This window comes from Podarcis liolepis (assembly GCF_965112155.1).
Source record: "Podarcis liolepis genome assembly, chromosome: 10".
Taxonomy (NCBI): domain Eukaryota; kingdom Metazoa; phylum Chordata; class Lepidosauria; order Squamata; family Lacertidae; genus Podarcis; species Podarcis liolepis.
In genome coordinates this window covers 1,663,272-1,684,014 of record NC_139562.1, presented here as the reverse complement: position 1 = coordinate 1,684,014, position 20,743 = coordinate 1,663,272, and the positions used below count along the sequence as shown (strand labels likewise).

The following is a 20,743-nucleotide window of genomic DNA, read 5'->3' as shown; positions in this document are numbered from 1 at the left end:
ATGCAAGCAGGCGGAGCAACCCAGTTTTCTGAAGCCTGGAGAAAAGAGGCCTTTCCTGCGCCTGACTGACCCAGAGTGGAAAAGCTGGGTGTGCAGAGAGAGATCGATGGGCGCCAGTCACACCAGTTGGAGCCATGTGTGTGTGCCCTGGACTGTGCAGAAATGGCAAGGCTGGCAGCGAAACGGAAAGATCAGAATGATCCGCTTTTGATAGAAGAAGGCCTTTTGTGGACTGCTTGAAAAACACACTCTAGTCAAATGAAATTGCGGCCACAGGATTCATGATGAAGGCAGCGGGGGGGGGGGGGAATGTTAAAATAACGGTAAATGGAGAAACCTCCTGCACTGGATAAAGATAAAATGCCATAGAAAGGGTTTGGGTAGAATACACTGCGGAGGTCAATTTATGAAGCAATGTCGTTATTTGGGATGAAGACGACTGTGAACATGCTTGGAAGAATGTAATAAAAATTACGTTGCGAAAAGGGAGAGAAAAGCTGGGTGTGCAGAGAGAGATCGATGGGTGTCAGTCATACTGTCTGGAGCCATGTGTGCCCTGGAGGGGGGAGAGGCATGCAAGGGGGAGCGAAGGGGGGGTCTGTTTGCAGGGAGAAGGGCAGGGACCCCCAGCAGGGTTTGGCACAGCTGAACTGCAGGAAGGGGAGGGCAGGCTGGGAAGCCACAGCTCAGAAAGGACCACTTTCCTTAGGATCAGAGAGCAGCAGCCTTGGAAGGGACCCTGGGGGTCATCTAGACCCTCCCTCTGCAATGCCTCCGGGTTCCACACAGGGGAGGCAGCGGTGGCAGAGAGACAGCGTCAGAGAGGCTGCGTTCCATGCTAAACGTCGTGGGTTCAATTCCCGTTGGCTCCTGGCAGAGGCATAACGAGGGGTCGACCAGGCTGTCCCCTGCCAATAATAATAATAATAATAATAATAATAATAATAATAATAATAATAATAATAATAATAATAATTTATTTATACCCCGCCACTCTGGGCGGCTTCCAACAAAACACTAAAATACAATAACGTATTAAACATTAAAAGCTTCCCTAAACAGGGCTGCCTTCAAATCTCTTCTAAAAGTTTGGTAGTTGTTTTTCTCTTTGACATCTGGTGGGAGGGCTTTTCACAGGGCGGGCGCCACCACCGAGAAGGCCCTCTGCCTGGTTCCCTGTAACTTGGCTTCTCACAGCGAGGGAACCGCTAGAAGGCCCTCGGTGCTGGACCTCAGTGTCCGGGCAGAACGATGGAGGTGGAGATGCTCCTTCAGGTATACTGGGCTGAGGCCGTTTAGGGCTTTCAAGGTCAGCACCAACACTTTGAATTGTGCTCAGAAACATACTGGGAGCCAATGTAGGTCTTTCAAGAGCGGTGTTATGTGGTCCCGGCGGCCACTCCCAGTCACCAGTCTAGCTGCCGCATTCTGGATTAGTTGTAGTTTCCGGGTCACCTTCAAAGGTAGCCCCACGTAGAGCGCATTGCAGTAGTCCAAGCGGGAGATAACCAGAGCATGCACCACTCTGGCGAGACAGTCTGTGGGCAGGTGGGGTCTCATCCTGCGTACCAGATGGAGCTGGTAGACAGCTGCCAAGGACACAGAACTGACCTGCGCCTCCATGGACAGCTGGGAGTCCACAGCAGGCCCAGGGTGCATGTGCAAAATCCTCACCTCTCTAGGCAGGCTCGCGGTGGCCATACCCTTCAACTGTTCCACTTCAAGCGGGACATCCCAGAATTACAGAAGCCATACTGGCTTCCGGTTGGATCCCAGGATGCTCCCACAAGAGCACGACCCCCAAAGATGCCCGTTTTGTTGGGGGGGGGAGCGTGCTCTTACACAAGTCACCTGGCTCCTGTGATAAGAGTGTGGTCCCCATCTGGGGGGATGCCCTCTTGTGCAAGTCATGTGACTCACACGTGAGCCTATCCCGGAAAGATGCACGTCCTATTTTCCTCTGTGCCATTTTGGGGGGTGGGGTGGGGCTAGGAGCCTGTCCGCCTACCTGTGCGCTCCTTGGGCAGCTCCTCTGCTGTCCTGGGCGGCTGGGAGAGGTGTGCGCCTCTGCGGCGGAATCCAGTCACTGGTGTGGGCCGTCACAACAGCCCTGCAGGGCCCCCTCCCCAGTGGGGCTCAGTGGGGCCCTAAACTGCCTCTGTCCTGTATCCCTGGAGGAGTGTCTCCACCCCCATCGTTCAGCCCGGACACCAGCGCTGAGGACCTTCTGGCGTTTCCTCACTGTGAGAAGTGAAATTACAGGGAACCAGGCAGAGGGCCTTCTTGGTGGTGGCACCCGCCCTGTGGAACGCCCTCCCACCAGATGTCAAAGAGATAAACAACTATCTAATGTTTAGAAGACATCTGAAGGCAGCCCTGTTCAGGGAAGCTTTTAATGTGTAACATTTTAATGTATTTTTAGTCTTTGTTGGAAGCCACCCTGAGTGGCTGGGGAAACCCAGCCAGATGGGTGGGGTACAAATAAATAATAATAAAAATAATAAATGGAAGAAAAATGGAGAGGTTGTTGGGAGGGGAGGGACTTGCAAGAGGAGGGAACAGGAAGGGAGACAGAATGGAAAGCGGCTGGCAGACCGAGGGACCAGAGGAGGAGGAAGAGGAGAAGAAGGAGCAGAGCCCATCTTGATGTCCATGGCAGAAGTCACAAATGTTATGAAAACTTTCTTTAAGAAACAGATAAAAGTTCCTGGAAGCTTTAAAGAGGGTTCCAGAGTTTTCTTTAGTGTGTAGGAGTGGCACACTAGACTTGATTGGTTGTCAGCTGGAGGTGCAAATAAAGGGAGAAAGTTGCAGGCTACAATTTCCACACGAGGAAAGCACACACACAGTCAGCACACACGCTGACAACAAGGTTGGAAGTAAGACAACGTGTGCGGCTGATACTGTGAGTTTTGCTGTGTCAGGATTGTTAATTACTGGACTGAGAGTATACCGTGCTGGAGAGATAAAGAAGGAATGTAAATACAGTGGTACCTCGAGTTAAGTACTTAATTCATTCTGGAGGTCCGTTCTTAACCTGAAACTGTTCTTAACCTGAAGCACCACTTTAGCTAATGGGGCCTCCCGCTGCCGCCGCGCCATTTCTGTTCTCATCCTGAAGCAAAGTTCTTAACCTGAGTACTATTTCTGGGTTAGTGGGCCTGAAGCGTCTGTAACCCGAGGTACCACTGTAGCTTGTATATACAGTCATACCTCAGGTTGAATGAGCTTCAGGTTGAGCACGTTCGAGTTGCGCTCCGCGGCAACCCGGAAGTAACGGAGCGCGTTACTTCCGTGTTTCGCTGCTTGTGCATGTGCAGACACTCAAAATGACATCATGCACATGCGCAGAAGTGGCAAAAAGTGACGTGTGTGCGCGCAGACGTGCTGTTGCTAGATACGTTTGCTTCTGGATGTGAACGGGGCTCCGGAACGGATCCTGTTCGTATCCAGAGGTACCACTGTAATAGGAACAGAAATGCTTGTGCTGCCAGTCAAGCAATAGAGAAGCTCTTGACTGTGAATCTGAGTGTGACTCCTGTTCTTGTCCTCTGCCTCCGGGGAAAACTCTGCTACAAACAGTCAGAAGTGGTTTTACCGAGGTGCCACCACACAAGCCGAAAGTGTGTGGGCAGTAGCCTCTAATAACAAAGGGGACAGAAAGCAAACATTTTTGGGTTTCTGGTCCATGGTCTCTCCTGCCTCTGGAGGTGCTGGCACAGCTCCTTCCCAAGGGTGCAAGGGAGTCCAGGTGCGACTCTGGCTCCAAGCACGGCTGGAGCAAAACCCTGGGGAGCCCCTGCCCGTCAGTGTGGGAAGAACCAAGCTAGACAGGCCCAAAGGTCTGGCTCAGCAGAAGGCAGCTCTATAAGAGGGGTAGCAGTGGGGGACCAGGCGGCACAGAACCACAGTCCCATCGGATGGGGCCCACAGGGTCATCCATCCCAACCCCTTGCAACGCAGAACTCGCAGGTGAATCTCCGCTGCGCTTCCCAAAGAGGAAACCCAGACACGTGTCTCCATAAAACTCTTTTATTGATAAATAAAGGTTAAAACTCTCTCTCTCGCTTTCCCTGCTCCCTCCCCCAGCCCTGGTGAGGAGGGGGGGGGTCCTCACCTGCTTCCTTTTCTTCTTAGTCGACGACACCATGGAACAAGGCAAGACATCCTCTTTCATCGCTACTAAAGGGAACAAACTCTTGCTGGAGGGCAGCCCCCCCCCCTTAGGGGATGGGAAAGCAAGTCCGGAGAGGGGGGGTTGTGGGGCAGGCTCTTTACTAACACTGAGGCCTCAGCAGACCAGAGGAGGACACAGGTTGGGGGCAGGGGGGGCATTGCATATGGCTGTGCCCCAGCAGGGATGTCCGTTTGTCTTTCCTTCCCCTTGGGGGTGGGGGGAGCAGAGCAGACAAGAGCAGCCCCCCCATGCTCAGCCGCACCCCATGATTCCTGACCCATGCAAAGTCGGCGGCTGGGGGGGGGGAGAGTGGCAAGGCACCTGCCCCACTGCAGCTCCCGCTGAGAATTGCACGTGCCTTTTTTGGGGGGGTCAAAGGTCAGCCTCCCCTCCCTCCGCCCAGCACGCCTACAAGTCTATGGTGTCGCTGCTGACGCTGAGGGCATCAATTTGGCGGCACACGTCCATGAACTCCTCCTGCAGGAGGGCTGCGTGTGGCCCCCGGGGCCCCGAAGACGACGACACCAGGGATTCTTGGGAGACGGGAGCCTGGGGCCAGCTCTGGCGGCCTGGAGGCGGGGGGCTCCCGCAGGCCGGCGAGACCCGCGGGGGGCTTTTCCCGGGGCTGGAGCTGAGCACGAGAGAGGTGTCGTCCGTGGAGTGTCTGTAGGGGCAGGTGGAGCAGGTGCTGCTGCCGCCCTCGCCGCCCCCCCAAGGCTCCGGGGACGAGGAGGCGGCAGTGGTGGCTCCGCTGGCCCCCTCCCCGCCGGCCCCCCAGGACCGGGCAGGCACCAGCTCCAGGCAGGAGGCCGTGCGGTAGAGCTCGCTCTCTGCAGACCGATCCCGGGCCAGGCTGAGCGACAGGGTGCTGGAGGGGGCGTAGGGAGATCCCCCGTCCTGGAGGAAGAGCCCCTCGCTGCACAGAGCTTCGTCGATGCTGCGCCGGAGGTCGATGGGCGAGGGGGGCTGGAAATCGGCTGTGGGGTCGCCAGCCTCCACGGCCACGCTCAGCACGGAGACGGCTTTGGTGTCGTCGGCCTCCCCGGCAGGCAGGGCGTAGAGCGGGAGGTAGTCGGACTCGCTGCGGGCGATGGTGTCGCAGACCACCAGCTTCTCGTGCTGCGACAATGCCCACTGGAAGTTGTTGGGCAGGAGCTGGGCCTTGGCAGCAGCGGGGTCCGCAGAGAGGCAGCAGCAGCGGGCGCAGCAGGGCGGCCCTCCGGCCGGAGAGGAGCAGAAGGTGGCGTACAGCCCCAGGAAGGCCAAGGGCAGCCCCATGCCCGCCTCGCAGATGCGGCAGGCCAGCTGCAGCCCCCACCAGGGCCAGGGCCCAAAGAGCTGGGGGCGCAGGCCGTAGCCCAGGGCATGCAGGATGGCGTAGGTGTGCAGGCTGGCGCTCAGCAGCCCAAAGAAGGCGGCCGGGAGGGCAGTGTGGGCGGCCTGCCTCCACTGGCGGGTGTCGGCGAAGGGGCAGCGGCAGGCTGGCTGCGTGGCGCTCTTGAGGTCGTAGATCTGTGCGGCGTCGGCTCGCGCCCTGCAGTGGAAGATGAGGAAGGAGACGGAGAGCAGGGCAGCCAGGAGGGCGAAGGCGCCTCGCGAAGCCAGGAGCAGGAAGGGCAGCTGGTGGAGGAGGTCAGTGGCCAGAACGGCCCCCGTGGCCACTGAGAAGTGCAGCAGGACCAGGGCAGCCAGCAGGCAAGGGTGGCGCAGGCTGGAGGGCGAGGAGTGCTCCAGGCGGACACGGCGCGAAAGCAGCAGCAGGGTGGTGGCCAGAGCCGAGGTCAGGCAGGGCAGTGCCAGGTCGTGGAGCAGCCGCAGGGCAAAGGCGGGCAGCAGCTCGAGGTGCCCGCAGGCGTCGCCAAGGAGGAGGGCGGCTCGCCCGCCGCCAGCCCCCAGCAGAAGCAGCTGCAGCAGCGCCAGGGTTTTGCAGCCGGCAGGGCAGCGACAAGGGAGGCCCAGTAGGCCCAGCAGGGAGAGGAGAGCCAGGAGGGCAAAGAGGGAGCCTGCCCCATAGACATGAGCCTCCCAGGCCAGGCCCCACTCTGCCAGGGCCACGTCCCAGTCGGCATGCAGTGGCACGAAGAGGGGCAGGGCTGGCGAGAGCAGCGAGGAGGCCGGGGGTGAGCCGGGGTCGGGCAGCGGTGAACCGCAGTCATTCAGCAGGTCAGGTGGGCAGCCTGGCAGAGCCACGAAAGCCCCTTCGCTGCCCGGAGATGCGGAGAGGCTGCTGGATTCGGAACCTATGGGGGGAGAAGGAGAAAAGGAGGCGGACTGAGAGGTTGGTTTGTTCACCGGGAGCAAGTCCCTGAAAGCCCCATCGTGGATCCCACCCAAAGGATGGAAGGAAACTGCCAGACCTGCAAATGTATTATGAGACAGCCTGTTTGTGTTAGTTAAAAGAGTGGATTATATTGGATAATGCAGACATCCTGGACTTAGAAGGTCATGATTTTAAATTCGGCTGGCATGAATGTCTTTGTTATGGAAAGCCAAAAATTTATAAAAAGTTTTATGATCCATATTATTAGGAAGAATCTGTATAACGTTTGGGAGAAATATAAAGATCTGCTGGAAAGGAAAAAAAACCTTTATGGCTATCTCCTATCAAGGCCATTACTATTAAGAGAGTTAATATGGATAGACCGTCGGCAACTTACAAGTAATTGCTGCATTTTATGGGGGGTGGGACCCAAACTGAAATCAATGGAAAATGTAAGGAGCCATGTTATGGATTTGTTACAATCTCACCAGTTACATGAAATGTTTAAAATAGATAGGAAAAATGGTTTTTTTTGGACCAAAGCTTACAATTTGAAAAAGAGCTTCTGCAAAACAAATACAAACTTTTGTCTACAATATACAATCTGTTATTAGGTTGGGAAACAAAAGCCAAGCTTGTGAAAGCCTCAGTGACACACCGGGCAATAGATACAGGACACGATATAGATTTTAACCTCCGGGGGAAACTCTGGAAAAGTGACTTGAAATTTACAGCATGTTATTCTTTGAAGGAGAACTACCTGAAAATGATTCATAGATGGTATTTAACTCCAAGTAGACTTGTTAAGATGCATAAGACAGAATCAGGTAAGTGCTGAAGGTGTAAAACTGCTGCCCAAGCCCCAGAGGAAGATTGTGCTCTCTGGGACTCCCTCCCTGCACATCTCTGAAAAATATTGCCCCTCCTTGCTTTTCATGCCTCTCTTTCCAAGGGCACAGAGGCAGCTGGCAGCCGCTGCTGCTGCTGCTGCTGCTGCTGCTGCTGCTTCTTCTTCTTCTTCTTCTTCTTTTTCTTCTTCTTCTTCTTCTTCTTCTTCTTCTTCTTCTTCTTCTTCTTCTTCTTCTTCTTCTTCTTCTTCTTCTCCTCCTCCTCCTCCTCTTCTTCTTCTTCCTCTTCTTCTTCTTCTTCTTCTTCTTCTTCTTCTTCTTCTTCTTCTTCTTCTTCTTCTTCTTCTTCTTCTTCTCCTCCTCCTCCTCTTCTTCTTCTTCCTCTTCTTCTTCTTCTTCTTCTTCTTCTTCTTCTTCTTCTTCTTCTCCTTCTCCTTCTCCTTCTCCTTCTCCTTCTCCTTCTCCTTCTTCTTCTGTGATCCCTTGTAGCCGAGGAAGATGGTCTTCCATGAACATGCTCTTAACATATAGTTATGATGAATCTGAGGACACTTTTTTTTTTTTGAAGCTGAGTAGAAACAGGGAGTCAGTAGTGGGGATGGAGAGGTAAAAGACCCTGCGCCCAAGCACACATGCATATCCTGAGCCTTCCCCAATGATCTGCTCCCTTCCCCCCTTTGTTTTGACAGATAGGGAGTGACTCAGGAGTCGTGGGCGGGTGCCCCTTGCCCAGGAGGGGCGCAAGGCGTGCAGTCTCTCTGCCAGGCAAGGTGCAAAGCCCTTCTTTCGCAACCCTGTGAAACATAAATGTGCAGGGTTTTTTTAAAAAAACTGGGCAATGGCCATCTGGCTGCGCCTCCTGTGCCTCCTCTGATCAGTCAAAACAAAGGGGGAAGGGGGCAGGAGATCAGTACCACCGGACGTCCCCAGTTCCCCTTTGGCAGTGGCGGCGGTGGCAGTGGCAGTCAGCAACCCAGAGCCAGCCTGGGAGCACAGTTGGCTCTGGCTGGCTTCAAGAGCTGCTCACTGTTCACTGCCATGGCGCCCACCATTTTTCCTTGCCAGACGTCCCCATATGATGTGTTGTGCACAAGACACATCATATGGGGACTTTTGGTGAGGAAAAATGGCGGGCGCCACGGCAGCGAGCAGCTCCTGGAGCCAGCCAGTGCCAACTGTGCTACCAGGCTGGTTCCAGGCTGCTGAGGCTGCCGCTGCCATGTTTCCCAGGGACAGATTTGCAAATCGGGGGACATTCTGGGGACGGAATTTGTCCGGGGACAGATTTGCAAATCCAAGGATTGTCCCCAGGAACTGGGAACGTCTGGTAACCCTATCTTAACAGTGAGTCCTTAAGTGACTATGGGGGCCAATTCTGGATCCACATGTCCTTCCACAGTGGGGACATTGGTTTCTGGGTGGGAATTGATCATGGTGAGGGTTTGCCAAGCATGCCTTCCTCTTAGCATGTTTCTCCCTTGCGTCCTGAGTTCAAGCATCTTCAAAGCCCATGACACCTTTGTTAAAGGCTGTTCTCCAATTGGAGCGCTCGCAGGCCAGTCAGTGTTTATCCATACCGTATATTTTTTTAGATTTGCCTTGAGAGAGTCTTTAAACCTCTTTTGTTGACCACGCTTTCCATTTTTAAGTTCGGAAGAGAGCAGTTGCTTTGGAAGACGATCATCAGGCATCCGCACAAAATGACCAGTCCAACGAAGTTGATGTTGAAGAATCATCGCTTGGACACTGGTCATCTTTGCTTCTTCCATACTGATGGCTCGTTTTGAAGATTTGCATTTGAAGAGACCCTTTAAGGGCTCAAAGGGGAGGATTATTGGGAAGGAATTCAGACAGGAAGAAAGGATTCCCATTTGGCCTGAAACATGGGGGGGGGAGCATGGGGGGGGGAGCTATTGCAGGTGGGCAAGGACAATTGGAGAATCAGCCGCTCTGCGGACTGAGTAAATTCACCCCAACCGACCTGGCAGAAGAGGGCAGGGTCCACCCCCTGAATCAGTGGTCCTGGGATACTTCTGATATTTGCACAAAGTCTCCTGCAATGCAGCCCTTTTCAAGGGAGCTGAGATGGGAGGTCAGCCAGGAGGTGGGATGCTGTTATGTATCTGAGTATATTTCAGATGCCTTGTCTGGAGCAACAGAGGCCCCCGCGGGTGCTGTTTGCAGAGGCCCTGGGCCTCTTCTAAGCACACAGGAAGCCAGAGCAAACACCTCCTGCTCTCAGTTCTGCTCACTGAGCTCCAGGCTCCTGCTCTTCCTGGACCAACAACAAATATCATCTCTTTAAAGCACATCCCTAATAATAATAATAATAATTTATTTAGATCCTGCCCTCCCCAGCCGAAGCCGGGCTCAGAGTGGCTAACAACAGTAAAGTAACAACATTCTATAAAATCAGTTCAAATCAAGTTACAGATAGGTAGCCGTGTTGGTCTGCCATAGTCAAAATAAAAAATTCCTTCCAGTAGCACCTTAAAGACCAACTAAGTTAGTTCTTGGTATGAGCTTTCGTGTGCATGCACACTTCTTCAGATACACTGAAACAGAAGTTGCCAGATCCTTCTATATAGTGAGAAGGTGGGGAGGGGTATTACTCAGAAGGGTGGTGGGAATGGGAGATTGGCAGATAGCTGAGATGAGCCTGTTGGCGACTCTTAACGACTGCAATAGGTCTTACAGGAAAAGGCAGGGGGTGAGAAGGTGAAAAATGGCTTAGTCATGTATAATGAGATAAGAATCCAATGTCTTTCCAGTCTATTTCTGAAATTCCTTTGTAGTAAAACAGCTACTTTGAGATCTTGTATAGAATGTCCTGGGAGATTGAAGTGTTCTCCTACTGGTTTCTCTGTTTTGTGATTCTTGATGTCAGATTTATGTCCGTTTATTCTTTGGCGTAAGGTTTGGCCTGTTTGTCCAATATAGAGAGCTGAAGGACACTGTTGGCATTTGATGGCATACACAATGTTAGACGATGAGCAATTAAATAGTCCTGAGACGGTATGTGTGATGTTGTTGGGGCCAGTAATGGTGTTGTCCGGGTGTATGTGGCAGCAAAGTTGGCATCTGGGTTTATTGCAGGCTCTGGTGCCAGTGTCCGTGTTAAGTCTGGCTGTAGTATTATTGTGGGTTAGGAGTTGTTTAAGATTGGGTGGCTGTCTGTAGGCAATGAAAGGTCTTCCTCCCAGAGCTTGAGAAAGAGAACTGTCATTGTCCAGGAGAGGTTGTAGATCTCTGATGATGCGTTGTACTGTTTTAACTTGGGAGCTGTATGGGATGACTAGAGGTGTTCTGTTATTTTCTTTTTTGGGTCTGTCTTGCAGCAAGTTCTCTCTGGGTATCAGTCTGGCTCTGTTGATCTGTTGTCTAACTTCATCTGCTGGGTATTTTAGTTCTAAAAAGGTTTGCTGTAGATCTCTTAGGTGAGTGTCTCTGTCTGTAGAATTGGAACAGATACGGCTGTAACGTAGTGCCTGGCTATATACAATGGACTGTTTGGTATGTTTGGGATGGTAGCTAGCGGCATGTAGATATGTTTGTCGGTCAGTTGGTTTACGGTTCAAATCAAATTAGTGGCAACCATTGGGCTAGATTTCTGTGAGGATTACCAAAGAAGGGGGTCAGACTGTGCCTTGGCCAAAGCCTGGTGGAACAGCTCCGTCTTGCAGGCCCTGTGGAAAGATGTCAAGTCCTGCAGGGCCCTGGTCTCTTGTGACAGAGCGTTCCACCAGATCGGAGCCCCAGCCGAAAAAGCCCTGGCTCTAGTTGAGGCCAGCCTAACTTCTCTGTGGCCTGGGACCATCAAGATGTTTTTATTTGAAGACCGTAAGTTTCTCTGTGGGGCATACCAGGAGAGGCGGTCCCGTAGGTACGAGGGTCCTAGGCCATATAGGGCTTTAAAGGTCAAAACCAGCACCTTGAACCTGATCCTGTACTCCACCGGGAGCCAGTGCAGCTGGAAAAGCACCGGGTGAATGTGATCTCGCAGCGAAGACCTCGTAAGGAGTCTCGCTGCGGCATTCTGCACCCACTGGAGTTTCTGGGTCAGTCTCAAGGGCAGCCCCACATAGAGCGAGTTACAATAATCCAGTCTGGAGGTGACCGTCGCATGGATCACAGTGGCTAGGTCAGGGCGAGAGAGGTAAGGAGCCAACGGCTTGGCTTGGCGGAGATGAAAAAATCCCCCCTTTGTTATAGCTTTGTTATATCCCAAGAATCATGGGAACTGTAGTCTATCCCTTGCAGGACTTCCAGTTCCCAGCAACCTTAGCAAACTACTACTCCTGGGTTTCTTATTTTTTTAAGAAGTCCTTCACACAGGTGTTCCATGGATGGCTATATGAAAAGACACCCTGAGCCAGCAGAGAGAGAGAAAGTTGAGAAAGAAAGGAGGACTCGGTGTAAAATTTGGAGTGAATTTAGTGAGGAAAGCTGTCAAGCCTCTGGAGCTTTTCTTGGAAACAGAATGGGAGAAGCGTTAATGGAAGAGCCTTCCTCCCCCAAAAATCAAGATGGAAAACTGTGGCAAATACAACAGGAAATGGAAATGCAGAGAGTCTTGTGTGGACAAAGATGGAAATATTTATTACTGTTTAATATGGAGGAATGGTTGTTGAAGTTACTGGAGAGAAAAACTACAGTGGACGCTCGGGTTGCAAACGTGATCCGTGTGGGAGGCACGTTCGCAACCTGCAGTGTCCATAACCCGCAGTGGGGCGTCTGCACACGCGCGGGTTGCAATTCGGCGCTTCTGCACATGCGCAAAGTGCAATTTAGTGTTTCTGTGCATGCGTGAGTGCTGAAACCCGGAAGTAACCCGTTCTTCTGGGTTTTGGCACGTCCGTGTCCCAAAAACGTGTAACCTGAAGCGTCTGTAACACGAGGTATGACTGTATTGCTGACATTCAACAACAACAACAACAACAGAACCCCTTTTGGACTTTTTGTGTAAAAAGGGAAATGAATCAATCCATTTGGGTAAATATTGCCTAACTAGAAAGTAGATCAGTTGGGTGCCATTCTAGAGTGAATATCTTGAACAATTTCTGTTGTGTAACTGACAGACGAAAAATCATTTTTATTTTTCTTCTCTTCTTCTCTTTTGTCTTCTGCTATTTTGGGGGTTTTCCTTTGGTGTTTTCTCTTTCTCTCCTTGCTTTTGTTTTTACTTAGAGGAATTTCTCTTACTGTATTATGAAAAGACTTTAACAAAATCTTTTTAATGAAAACAACTCAGGGAATATCAGCAACTAAAAACTAAACAGGCATCTGTGCTCAGCAAGTATGATAAATTGCTACTCTGTTGTTGTTTAGTTGTTTAGTTGTGTCCGCCTCTTCATGACCCCCTGGACCAGAGCACGCCAGGCACTCCTGTCTTCCACTGCCTCCCGCACTTTGGTGAAACTCATGCTGGTAACTTCGAGAACACTATTCAACCATCTGGTCCTCTTTCATCCACTTCTCCTTGTGCCCTCCATCTTTCCCAGCATCAGGGTCTTTTCCAGGGAGTCTTCTCTTCTCATGAGGTGGCCAAAGTATTGGAGTCTCAGCTTCAGGATCTGTCCTTCCAGTGAGCACTCAGGGCTGATTTCCTTCAGAATGGAGAGTTTGATCTTCTTGCAGTCCAGGGGACTCTCCAGAGTCTCCTCCAGCACCAGAATTCAAAAGCATCCATTCTTTGGCGATCAGCCTTCTTTATGGTCCAGCTCTCACTTCCATACATCACTGCTGGGAAAACCAGAGCTTTAATTGCTACTTGGTCCTAATCAATAAAAACAGCGGCCAGGCTGCGCTCAGGATGGCTCAGCGCTCCGAGGGCTGTGCGTTGTTCCGTGTTCCGCTTTTACGGATGGTGATGTCACCAGTCGCTGCTGGGCGACCTCGGAACACAACACCTGCTTGAGAACCTGGCTTTCTGCTCCAGTGGCGTCAGCAGGGAGAGATGGATGTCACAACCAAGCCCCACCAAGTCCCTCCGGCGATGGCCGTCTACGCCGAGAAACACAACATCTTCCAGCTCATGCAGAGTCTGATGGAGGACCTCCTGGTGTATCAGCCCGAGAACCCCATCGACTTCATGATCGCCCACCTGAAGAGGGACAACGACGAGGTGCCCAAGATCTTCGTCGTGGGGCCTCCAGCCTCTGGGAAGACAACCATCTCCCGCTGGATCTGCAAGCACCTGAGCGCCACGTACCTCTGTCCCCAGGACCTCATGCGCAGCAAGCTTCTCAAGAGATCCAGCGAGGCCATGGCCCTACGGGATCAAAAGAAGCAGATCCCCAATGATCTGTGGGCTGCCCTCCTGGAGGAGCGCTTGAACGACGTGGACTGCATCAAGCTGGGCTGGGTGCTGGATGGCTTCCCCGAGACGAGGAGCCAGGCCCTGGTGCTGCAGTCCACGGGCATCGCCCCCCGGCACGTGGTGGTCCTCTCCGCTCCGGACACCGTTCTGATGGAGAGGAACCTGGGCAAGCTGCTGGACCCGCTCACCCAGGAGGTCTATCACACCACCTTCGACTGGCCGGTTGACTTCGCCGTCCAGAAGCGCCTGGTGAGGCCGGAGGGCGTTTCAGCACCAGCCACGGCCAGGCGCCTCCTGGAGAGCCACCGCAACCTGCCCGGCATCATCCAGGCGTACGAGGGGTGCCACAAGGCCATCAACGCCGACCAGCCCTGCGTGGACGTCTTTGCCCAGGTCCTGAATTTCGTGCAGAGCCGCCCGCACTCGGACGCCCCCTTCAGCCCCCGAGTGCTGCTCCTAGGTCCACCCGGCTGTGGCAAGAGCCTGCAGGCCGCTCTGCTGGCCCAGAAGTACGGGCTGGTCAACATCTTCTTTGGCGACTTGCTGCGGGAAAAGGTGGCGGCCAAGACGGCGGTGGGCGAGCTCATCAAGCCCTTCTTTGAGAGCGGCTACCCCGTGAGAGACAGCATCGCTCTGAGCGTCCTCAAGGACCGGCTCTCTGAGCAGGACTGCCTGACCAACGGCTGGGTGCTGCACGGCTTCCCCCGCGATGTGGACCAGGCGGACCTCTTCAAGCACACGGGTTTCGAGCCAAACCGGGTCTTCTTCCTCAACCTGCCCACCGACGTGGCCTTGCAGCGCATCTGCCAGCGGGCCACCGACCCCGTCTCGGGGGAGAGGTACCACACCATCTTCAAGCCTCCGGCCGACGAGGACGTACACCAGCGCCTGCGGCGGAACCCCAAGGACGCTCCCAGCCTGGTGGAGAAGAAGGCAGACATCTACAACCGGCAGGTGACGGAGCTGGAGGACTACTACGAGGAAGCCATCTTCCTGAACGCGGACCAGGACCCCTACACCATTTTCGAGCACATCGAGAGCTTCCTGGTCAAGCCACTGCCCGTCCAGAGGAGGTGAGCGATGCCAGATGCCGGCAAGTCTTGCACCGTGGGAGAGAGCAGCCGGGGAGGCTCAGAGGGGCAGGGGAGAGATCGATATTTGTAGAGTTAAGAGAATAAAAGTATTTTGGCTTCGAGTTGGACCTTGTTTCTGTTTCATTTAAACATGCTCCAGGGTGTTCTTTCTTCTTCTTCTTCTTCTTCTTCTTCTTCTTCTTCTTCTTCTTCTTCTCCTTCTCCTTCTCCTTCTCCTTCTTCTTCCTCGTAGCCGAGTAAGATTGTCTTCCACAAACACGGTTTTAACAATGAGTCCGTAAGTGACTGTGGAGGCCAATTCTGGATCCACACGTCCTTCCACACTGGGGCCAGTGGCGAAGCTGCATGCTTCGACACCAGGGGCAGAGAGCAGATGGGAGCATGGCTGGTGCACAGGGTGTGGCAGGTCAAGCGCAGGGGTGTGGCATGCATCCTGGGGGCGTGGCGGCCGGTGCATGGGGGGGCGTGGCGCATTTCTGGGGGGGGGTCGACAGCATTGGTACCCCCATCCCTGATGGTGCCGGAGCAGTGCGCTCCCCTTGCCCCCTTCCTCCACCACTGAGTGGGGCACAGGTTTCCGGGCGGGAGTTAATCCTGGTGAGGGTTTGCCAAGCGTGCCTTCAACACGTTTCTCCCTTGTGTCCTGAATTTGAGTGTCTTCAAAGCCCATGACACCTTTGATAAAGGCTGTTCTCCAACTGGAGCGCGCACAGGCCACTGTTTCCCAGTTGTCAGTGTTTATACTACATTTTTTTAGATTTGCCTTGAGAGAGTCTTTAAACCTCTTTGTTGACCACCAGCATTACACTTTCCATTTTTAAGTTTGGAATAGAGGAGTTGCTTTGGAAGACGATCATCAGGCATCCGCACATGACCAGTCCAATAAAGTTGATGCTGAAGAGTCACTGCTTCAACACTGGTGATCTTTGCTTCTTCCACTACACTGGCATTAGTTCGCCTATCCTCCCAAGTGATGTGTAAATTTTTCCAGAGACATGTCTTGTAGTGATCTGCTCTAAAAGTTCACATCTGTTAAACCATGGAACTCCCTCCAGCAGGAGGCAGTGATGGCCACCAAACTGGATGGCTTGAAAAGGGGATTAGAAAGATTCTGGCTGTCAGTCAGATTTTGGCTCTGCTCTGCTCTCGACAGCCGGAGGGGGCAGTGCTTCTGAAAACCATTTCAGGAGGGGAGAGTTGCTCTCGTGCTCAGATCCCGGGTTTCCCACAGTCAACAATTCATCCACTGTGGGAAGAGGATGCTGGACTAAGTGGGCCATTGGCCTCATCCAGCAGGCTCTACGTAGGTTCTTAACCCCTGGGCCAGCCCTCGTCCTGCAGCCATCCTGGCCACGGATCGACCAAGCTCCTGCGAACCCCTCCATCCTTTGGAGCCTGGAGCTCAGGTGATCATCTTGGGACCAACTCTTCCTCCCTCCCATCTTCCCTTGCCTGCCTCTCTGACACTCTCACCTTGCTCTGGGGTCGGGTAGGAGCCCCCAGGTTGCTCCCCGGCGCTGCCTGTGACGTTCCACTCGGGAGGCTCTGGCGGAAGCGTGGATCCAAATAGGCCTGAGGAGAGAAGCGGAGAATTGAGAGGGGCTCGGGGGCGCTGCTCCCCTCTCTCCGTCCCGCCACAAGGCCATCAGGCACCTAGACCAATGCCAGACCCTCCCAGACACTTGCAAAGCAGATTAGAAGTGAAATAAAAAACTGTAAGGTCTTATATATAAAATATAAATGTTCATAACTGCATATATAAACCACATGTCTGAAACCCCACAGAAAAAGTCCTGAAACCATTTTGTCCCTCCCAAATTGACCCCAAATAATTTCTCTGCAAGGTCGCAGGAAAATGGAAAAGCCTCCCCATTGTCTTTTCCTTCACAAATCCTGTCTTAAGGGTAAGTCTTTGTATGAATAGGGTGAGCCTGTGACCTGGCTCAGGAACTAAGTATTTGTCATTACGAAAGACTGGCCAGGCTCCCCAGGGTATCCAATCAAGTGACTGTTAACAAGTAACCTGCCAGACAGGAGGTAAACAATGCACTCAGATTTCTGTTGTAGACCACCCCTTTCTGTTATGTAGGTATGATGTATCTGGGGGTGGTCTTGAGCTCCAGGGCAGGCAATTTAAAATGTCTATATAAGGGGGGGCACACCTTTGTTCTGGGTTCTCCTCCTTTCCTGCGTTTGAGGGGACACCCTGTTGCAACAGATCAATAAAGATCAGGCTTACGAGCTGCTTTGCTTCTCAATATTCTCTGCTTGGCCTCTGTTCTTTTCTCCGACCGATGGAGAACCTACAAAGGACTCTATAAGGGCTCTTGTGTTCCCCATAAAGGAAGAAGGCCAGATTTTTGTTTTTTACAGAACGGTGGTGTTGGAAGGGACCCCCAAGACTCATCTATTCCAACCCGCTACAATGCTGGAATCATGGCTGAAGAATCCCTAAGGAATCCCCTTTGTCCGGCCACGGAGGAGATGCTTCTCTCCTCTGCCTGGCTCCATCGTGAGAGAGGCCTTGCTTCTTGCCCGCTGCGCCACGGCAGGCCTGGGCAAAGATGTCTGTGCCACACAGCTGAGCTGGAGAGGGAGCAGCGGCTTCAGATAGAGCCTGGCATGGCCAACGGCTGTCAAGGGCTCCTAGACAGGATGGCCAAGCTGTGCCCTCCTCAGTTGGAGGCTGTGACGCTTCTGCAGACCAGCTGCTGCAAACCACTGGAAGGTGCCAGTTGATATCTGCCCTGCTTTTGTTTTGCTGGGATCTTCCAGGGTTCAGCGTCATTCTGTGCCAACTCAATGGAGGCTGCTCCATTAGAGTAACCGGGGAGCCGTCCTGCCAACCTCCCTCTTGGAACCCAGCAAGCCCCCACCTGCCCTGCCCCCTTGGCAGCCAGTCCAGAGGGTGGCACGGCCTGAGGAAGACGAAGATATAATGGCTTGGCTCTGCTCTGGTGCCCCCTGCTGTTGGCCTCCCGGCCTCCCGCCCTACCCCTCCCAAGGTGTAACAAAGGAAATCCCCTGGGTTGCAAAAATAGACAAACTCTAAACAATCACAGGGAACACATGGCTAATAAGAATATTAGTCACAAGTATATTTCACAATTTTTAAACAGAAATTTCAATTGAAAGGCTTGTTTGACTCTGTGATATTATTTGACTACTTGTTTTAATTTGGCGCATGCAATTGATTGAATTGTACTATTTGTGACTCCATCATAGTTTAGAGGTCCCTAAGGAAGTCAGACTATCCTCCACCAGGGCCAGGACCTTTTCAGTGATGGCTCCGACCTGGTGGAACGCTCTGTCCCATGAGACCCGGGCCCTGCAGGATTTAACCTCCTTCCGCAGGGCCTGTAAGACAGAGCTATTCCGCCTGGCTTTCAATTTGAACTTAGCCTGATCTTTTATTCCCCTTCCTTCCCTCCCCCTCCCCTTTTTGTGAAGATTGCATGCTCTGGGATCCCACAGCTAATTCTCCCCTGGTCTACTCGCTGGCCCAAATAGGACTCATTTAGCCAGCTAGCCCTGGTGATCATCTCATGTTTATTGGATGGATTCCCCCCCCCCCAAAATTGATTTTTGAATTCTGAATTTATTGTTATCCAGGTCTTATACTGTATTTTATGCTGTTTTTTGTTGCATCAATTAAGTGTTTTAAATTTGTTGTTAGCCGCCCTGAGCCCGGTTTTCTGAACCGGGAAGGGCGGGGTATAAATACATTATTATTATTATTATTATTATTATTATTATTATTATTATTATTCATAGATTTCCTGTTTTAAAATTGTGAAATATACTTGTCACTAGCATTCTTACTACCCCTCCCAAGGGGCACCCATAAGAAGAGCCTGCAGGATCAGGCCAAGGGCCCATCTAGTCCAGAGACCTGCTCTCCCAGTGGCTGACCAGATTTCCCAATGGGGAATCTGCAAATGGGATCCGAGCGGAGCAGCAACTCTCTCCAGCTCTGAGCGACCGAGAGGCAGAGCAGAGCTATTGCAAGCCTCTTTTGCCCCATGAATTTCTCCAACCCTCTCTTAAAGACTTCCAAATGGGTTGGCCGTCACTGCAGCGGGGAGTTCCACAGTTCAACTCTGGAGGAACTCAGCGGGGAGGAGGAAGATGGGGCGAAGCTAGGAGGAGGACCTCTTCCTAGTCATGGGCTCCAGCGCCCCCTACTGTTGGCCTCCCTCCCTCCCCGTGCAACAGATACTCACCCGGTCCCCCCAGTTTGCTGGCAATCTCCGAGATCCCGACCCGGAGGCCAGGGAGCAGCGGGTACCGCCTGGCAGTGCCACCACTGCTGCTGTTGGGCGCCAGGCTGCCCTCCTTGCCCAGCCCGGCCGTCAGGTCAATGTCGATCTTGAACTCTAGCTCCTTGCTGTCTTCCCCCACGGGGGCAGCCAAGACCTTCTCCGTCAGCCTGGGCCAGAGCGTCACTGGGTGCTGAGGGGTGGGTCCGGGGCCCGGGAGGTCGGGGTCGGCGGGTGCCGGGGGGCCACCCCAAGCCCACCCGCCCGGCCTGGGGGGGAGCTCATCAGCAGGGATGCTAGCCTGCCACCCGGAGCCCCCCAGGGCCTCTGCCCAGAAACGACTGGCGCCCGGTGCTTGGGAGTGGGTGGGGGCAGCTGGTTGGGCGGGGGGCTTCGTGCTGGCGGGCCCCTCGCCTGCCCGGCCCTTGCCCCGCACCTTGATCTTGAAGTTGAGCCCCAGGTTCAGGGACAAACCAGGGGCTTCGCTGTGGGTGGGCAGCAGGGTGGGGGTCACCGGTGGGGGGGTGGGGGACGTGCCAGCGGCCTGGAGCCCATGGCTGGAGTTGTTGTTGCTGAGCCCCGCTGGCAGGCGGGGGCCGGGAGGCGTCCCGGAGCCCAGAGGGGGCAGGCAGAGGAGAAGCAGGAACCTCCACATTGGCCTCCGTCACAGGCTCCGTCCGACGGCCTCTTGCAGGAGGAACCTGGAGAACGGAGGGGAGAGAAAGAGGGTCAGCAGGACGGGGAGACGGAGGGAGGACGTCAAAACAGGGGGCCGGATCTGGCCAACGAGGCTGGCATCACAGTGGGCAGCCACAGACGGGTGGAGCAAGGTGGGTGCGGTTCGCCCTGGGTGTCAGCAACTCTGGTTCCCCCCAAAAATATGAAATAAAGTCATACTATTTTTGCAGGCAAAAAATAAAATAAAAATGTCAATGTGTGTGTGGGGGGGTGACAATAAATTTTCTGCACCGGGTACCACCTGACCTTGCTACGCCACTGGCCACAGAGGCAGGGTTAGGGGCATAGCTGTCAACTTTTCCCTTTTCTTGCAAGGAATCCTATTCAGAATAAGGGAATTTCCCTTAAAAAAAGGGAAGCGTTGACAGCTATGGTTAGGGGACAGCGACCGCTTTGCCCACTCTAGGCACCAAGTTAAGAGGGCGAAGCAACGACTGTGGGAGGCATCGTGCAGGACGCTGCCGAAATCTGAAACCCCAAAGTCCACCACTGGCAACCATTTCCCTTGCCCTGGGAGCCAAGGCGAGCGGGGGGTGGGGGGCAGGTGCTGCAGGGCTCCACAACAATGATTAATTAATTAACTTTGCATAACGCCCTCCATCCATAGGCCTCAGGGTGGTTCAAGACATAAATCATTTAATAATAATAATAATAATAATAATAATAATAATAATAATAATAATAATAATAGTATTTATACCCCCCCACCTGGCTGGGTTTCCCCAGCCACTCTGGGCAGCTCCCAACAGAATACAGTGGTACCTCGGGTTAAGTACTTAATTCGTTCTGGAGGTCCGTTCTTAACCTGAAACTGTTCTTAACCTGAAGCACCACCTGAAGCTAATGGGGCCTCCCGCTGCTGCCGGAGCACGATTTCTGTTCTCATCCTGAAGCAAAGTTCTTAACCTGAAGAACTATTTCTGGGTTAGCAGAGTCTGTAACCTGAAGCATATGTAACCCAAGGTACCACTGTACATTGGTACCTGGGTTTATGAACTTAATCCGTTCCAGAAGTCTGTTCTTAAACCAAAACCGTTCTTAAACTGAG

At 53.1% G+C, this 20,743-nt stretch overlaps 2 protein-coding genes across 2 annotated transcripts in view; one reads left to right on the top strand and one right to left on the bottom strand.

Annotated features, from left to right (window-relative positions):
- Nucleotides 1-4,018: 4,018 nt before the first annotated feature.
- The window catches only part of PRRT4 (proline rich transmembrane protein 4), a 30,941-nt gene continuing 14,216 nt past the window's right edge, over nucleotides 4,019-20,743 (bottom strand). The window contains exons 2-4 of the mRNA XM_083461078.1: nucleotides 18,922-19,658; nucleotides 16,172-16,270; nucleotides 4,019-6,417 (exon numbers count right to left, since the gene is read on the bottom strand). Coding sequence (XP_083317204.1) covers nucleotides 4,586-6,417; nucleotides 16,172-16,270; nucleotides 18,922-19,612 — 2,622 coding nt within the window. The 5' untranslated portion in view covers nucleotides 19,613-19,658 and the 3' untranslated portion in view covers nucleotides 4,019-4,585. The remainder of the gene's footprint in view (nucleotides 6,418-16,171; nucleotides 16,271-18,921; nucleotides 19,659-20,743) is intronic.
- Nucleotides 13,168-14,799, top strand: LOC310686913 (adenylate kinase 8-like). The gene has a single exon (XM_083461441.1). It carries the CDS (start codon nucleotides 13,242-13,244, stop codon nucleotides 14,679-14,681), a length of 1,440 nt encoding a protein of 479 aa, XP_083317567.1. The 5' UTR covers nucleotides 13,168-13,241; the 3' UTR covers nucleotides 14,682-14,799.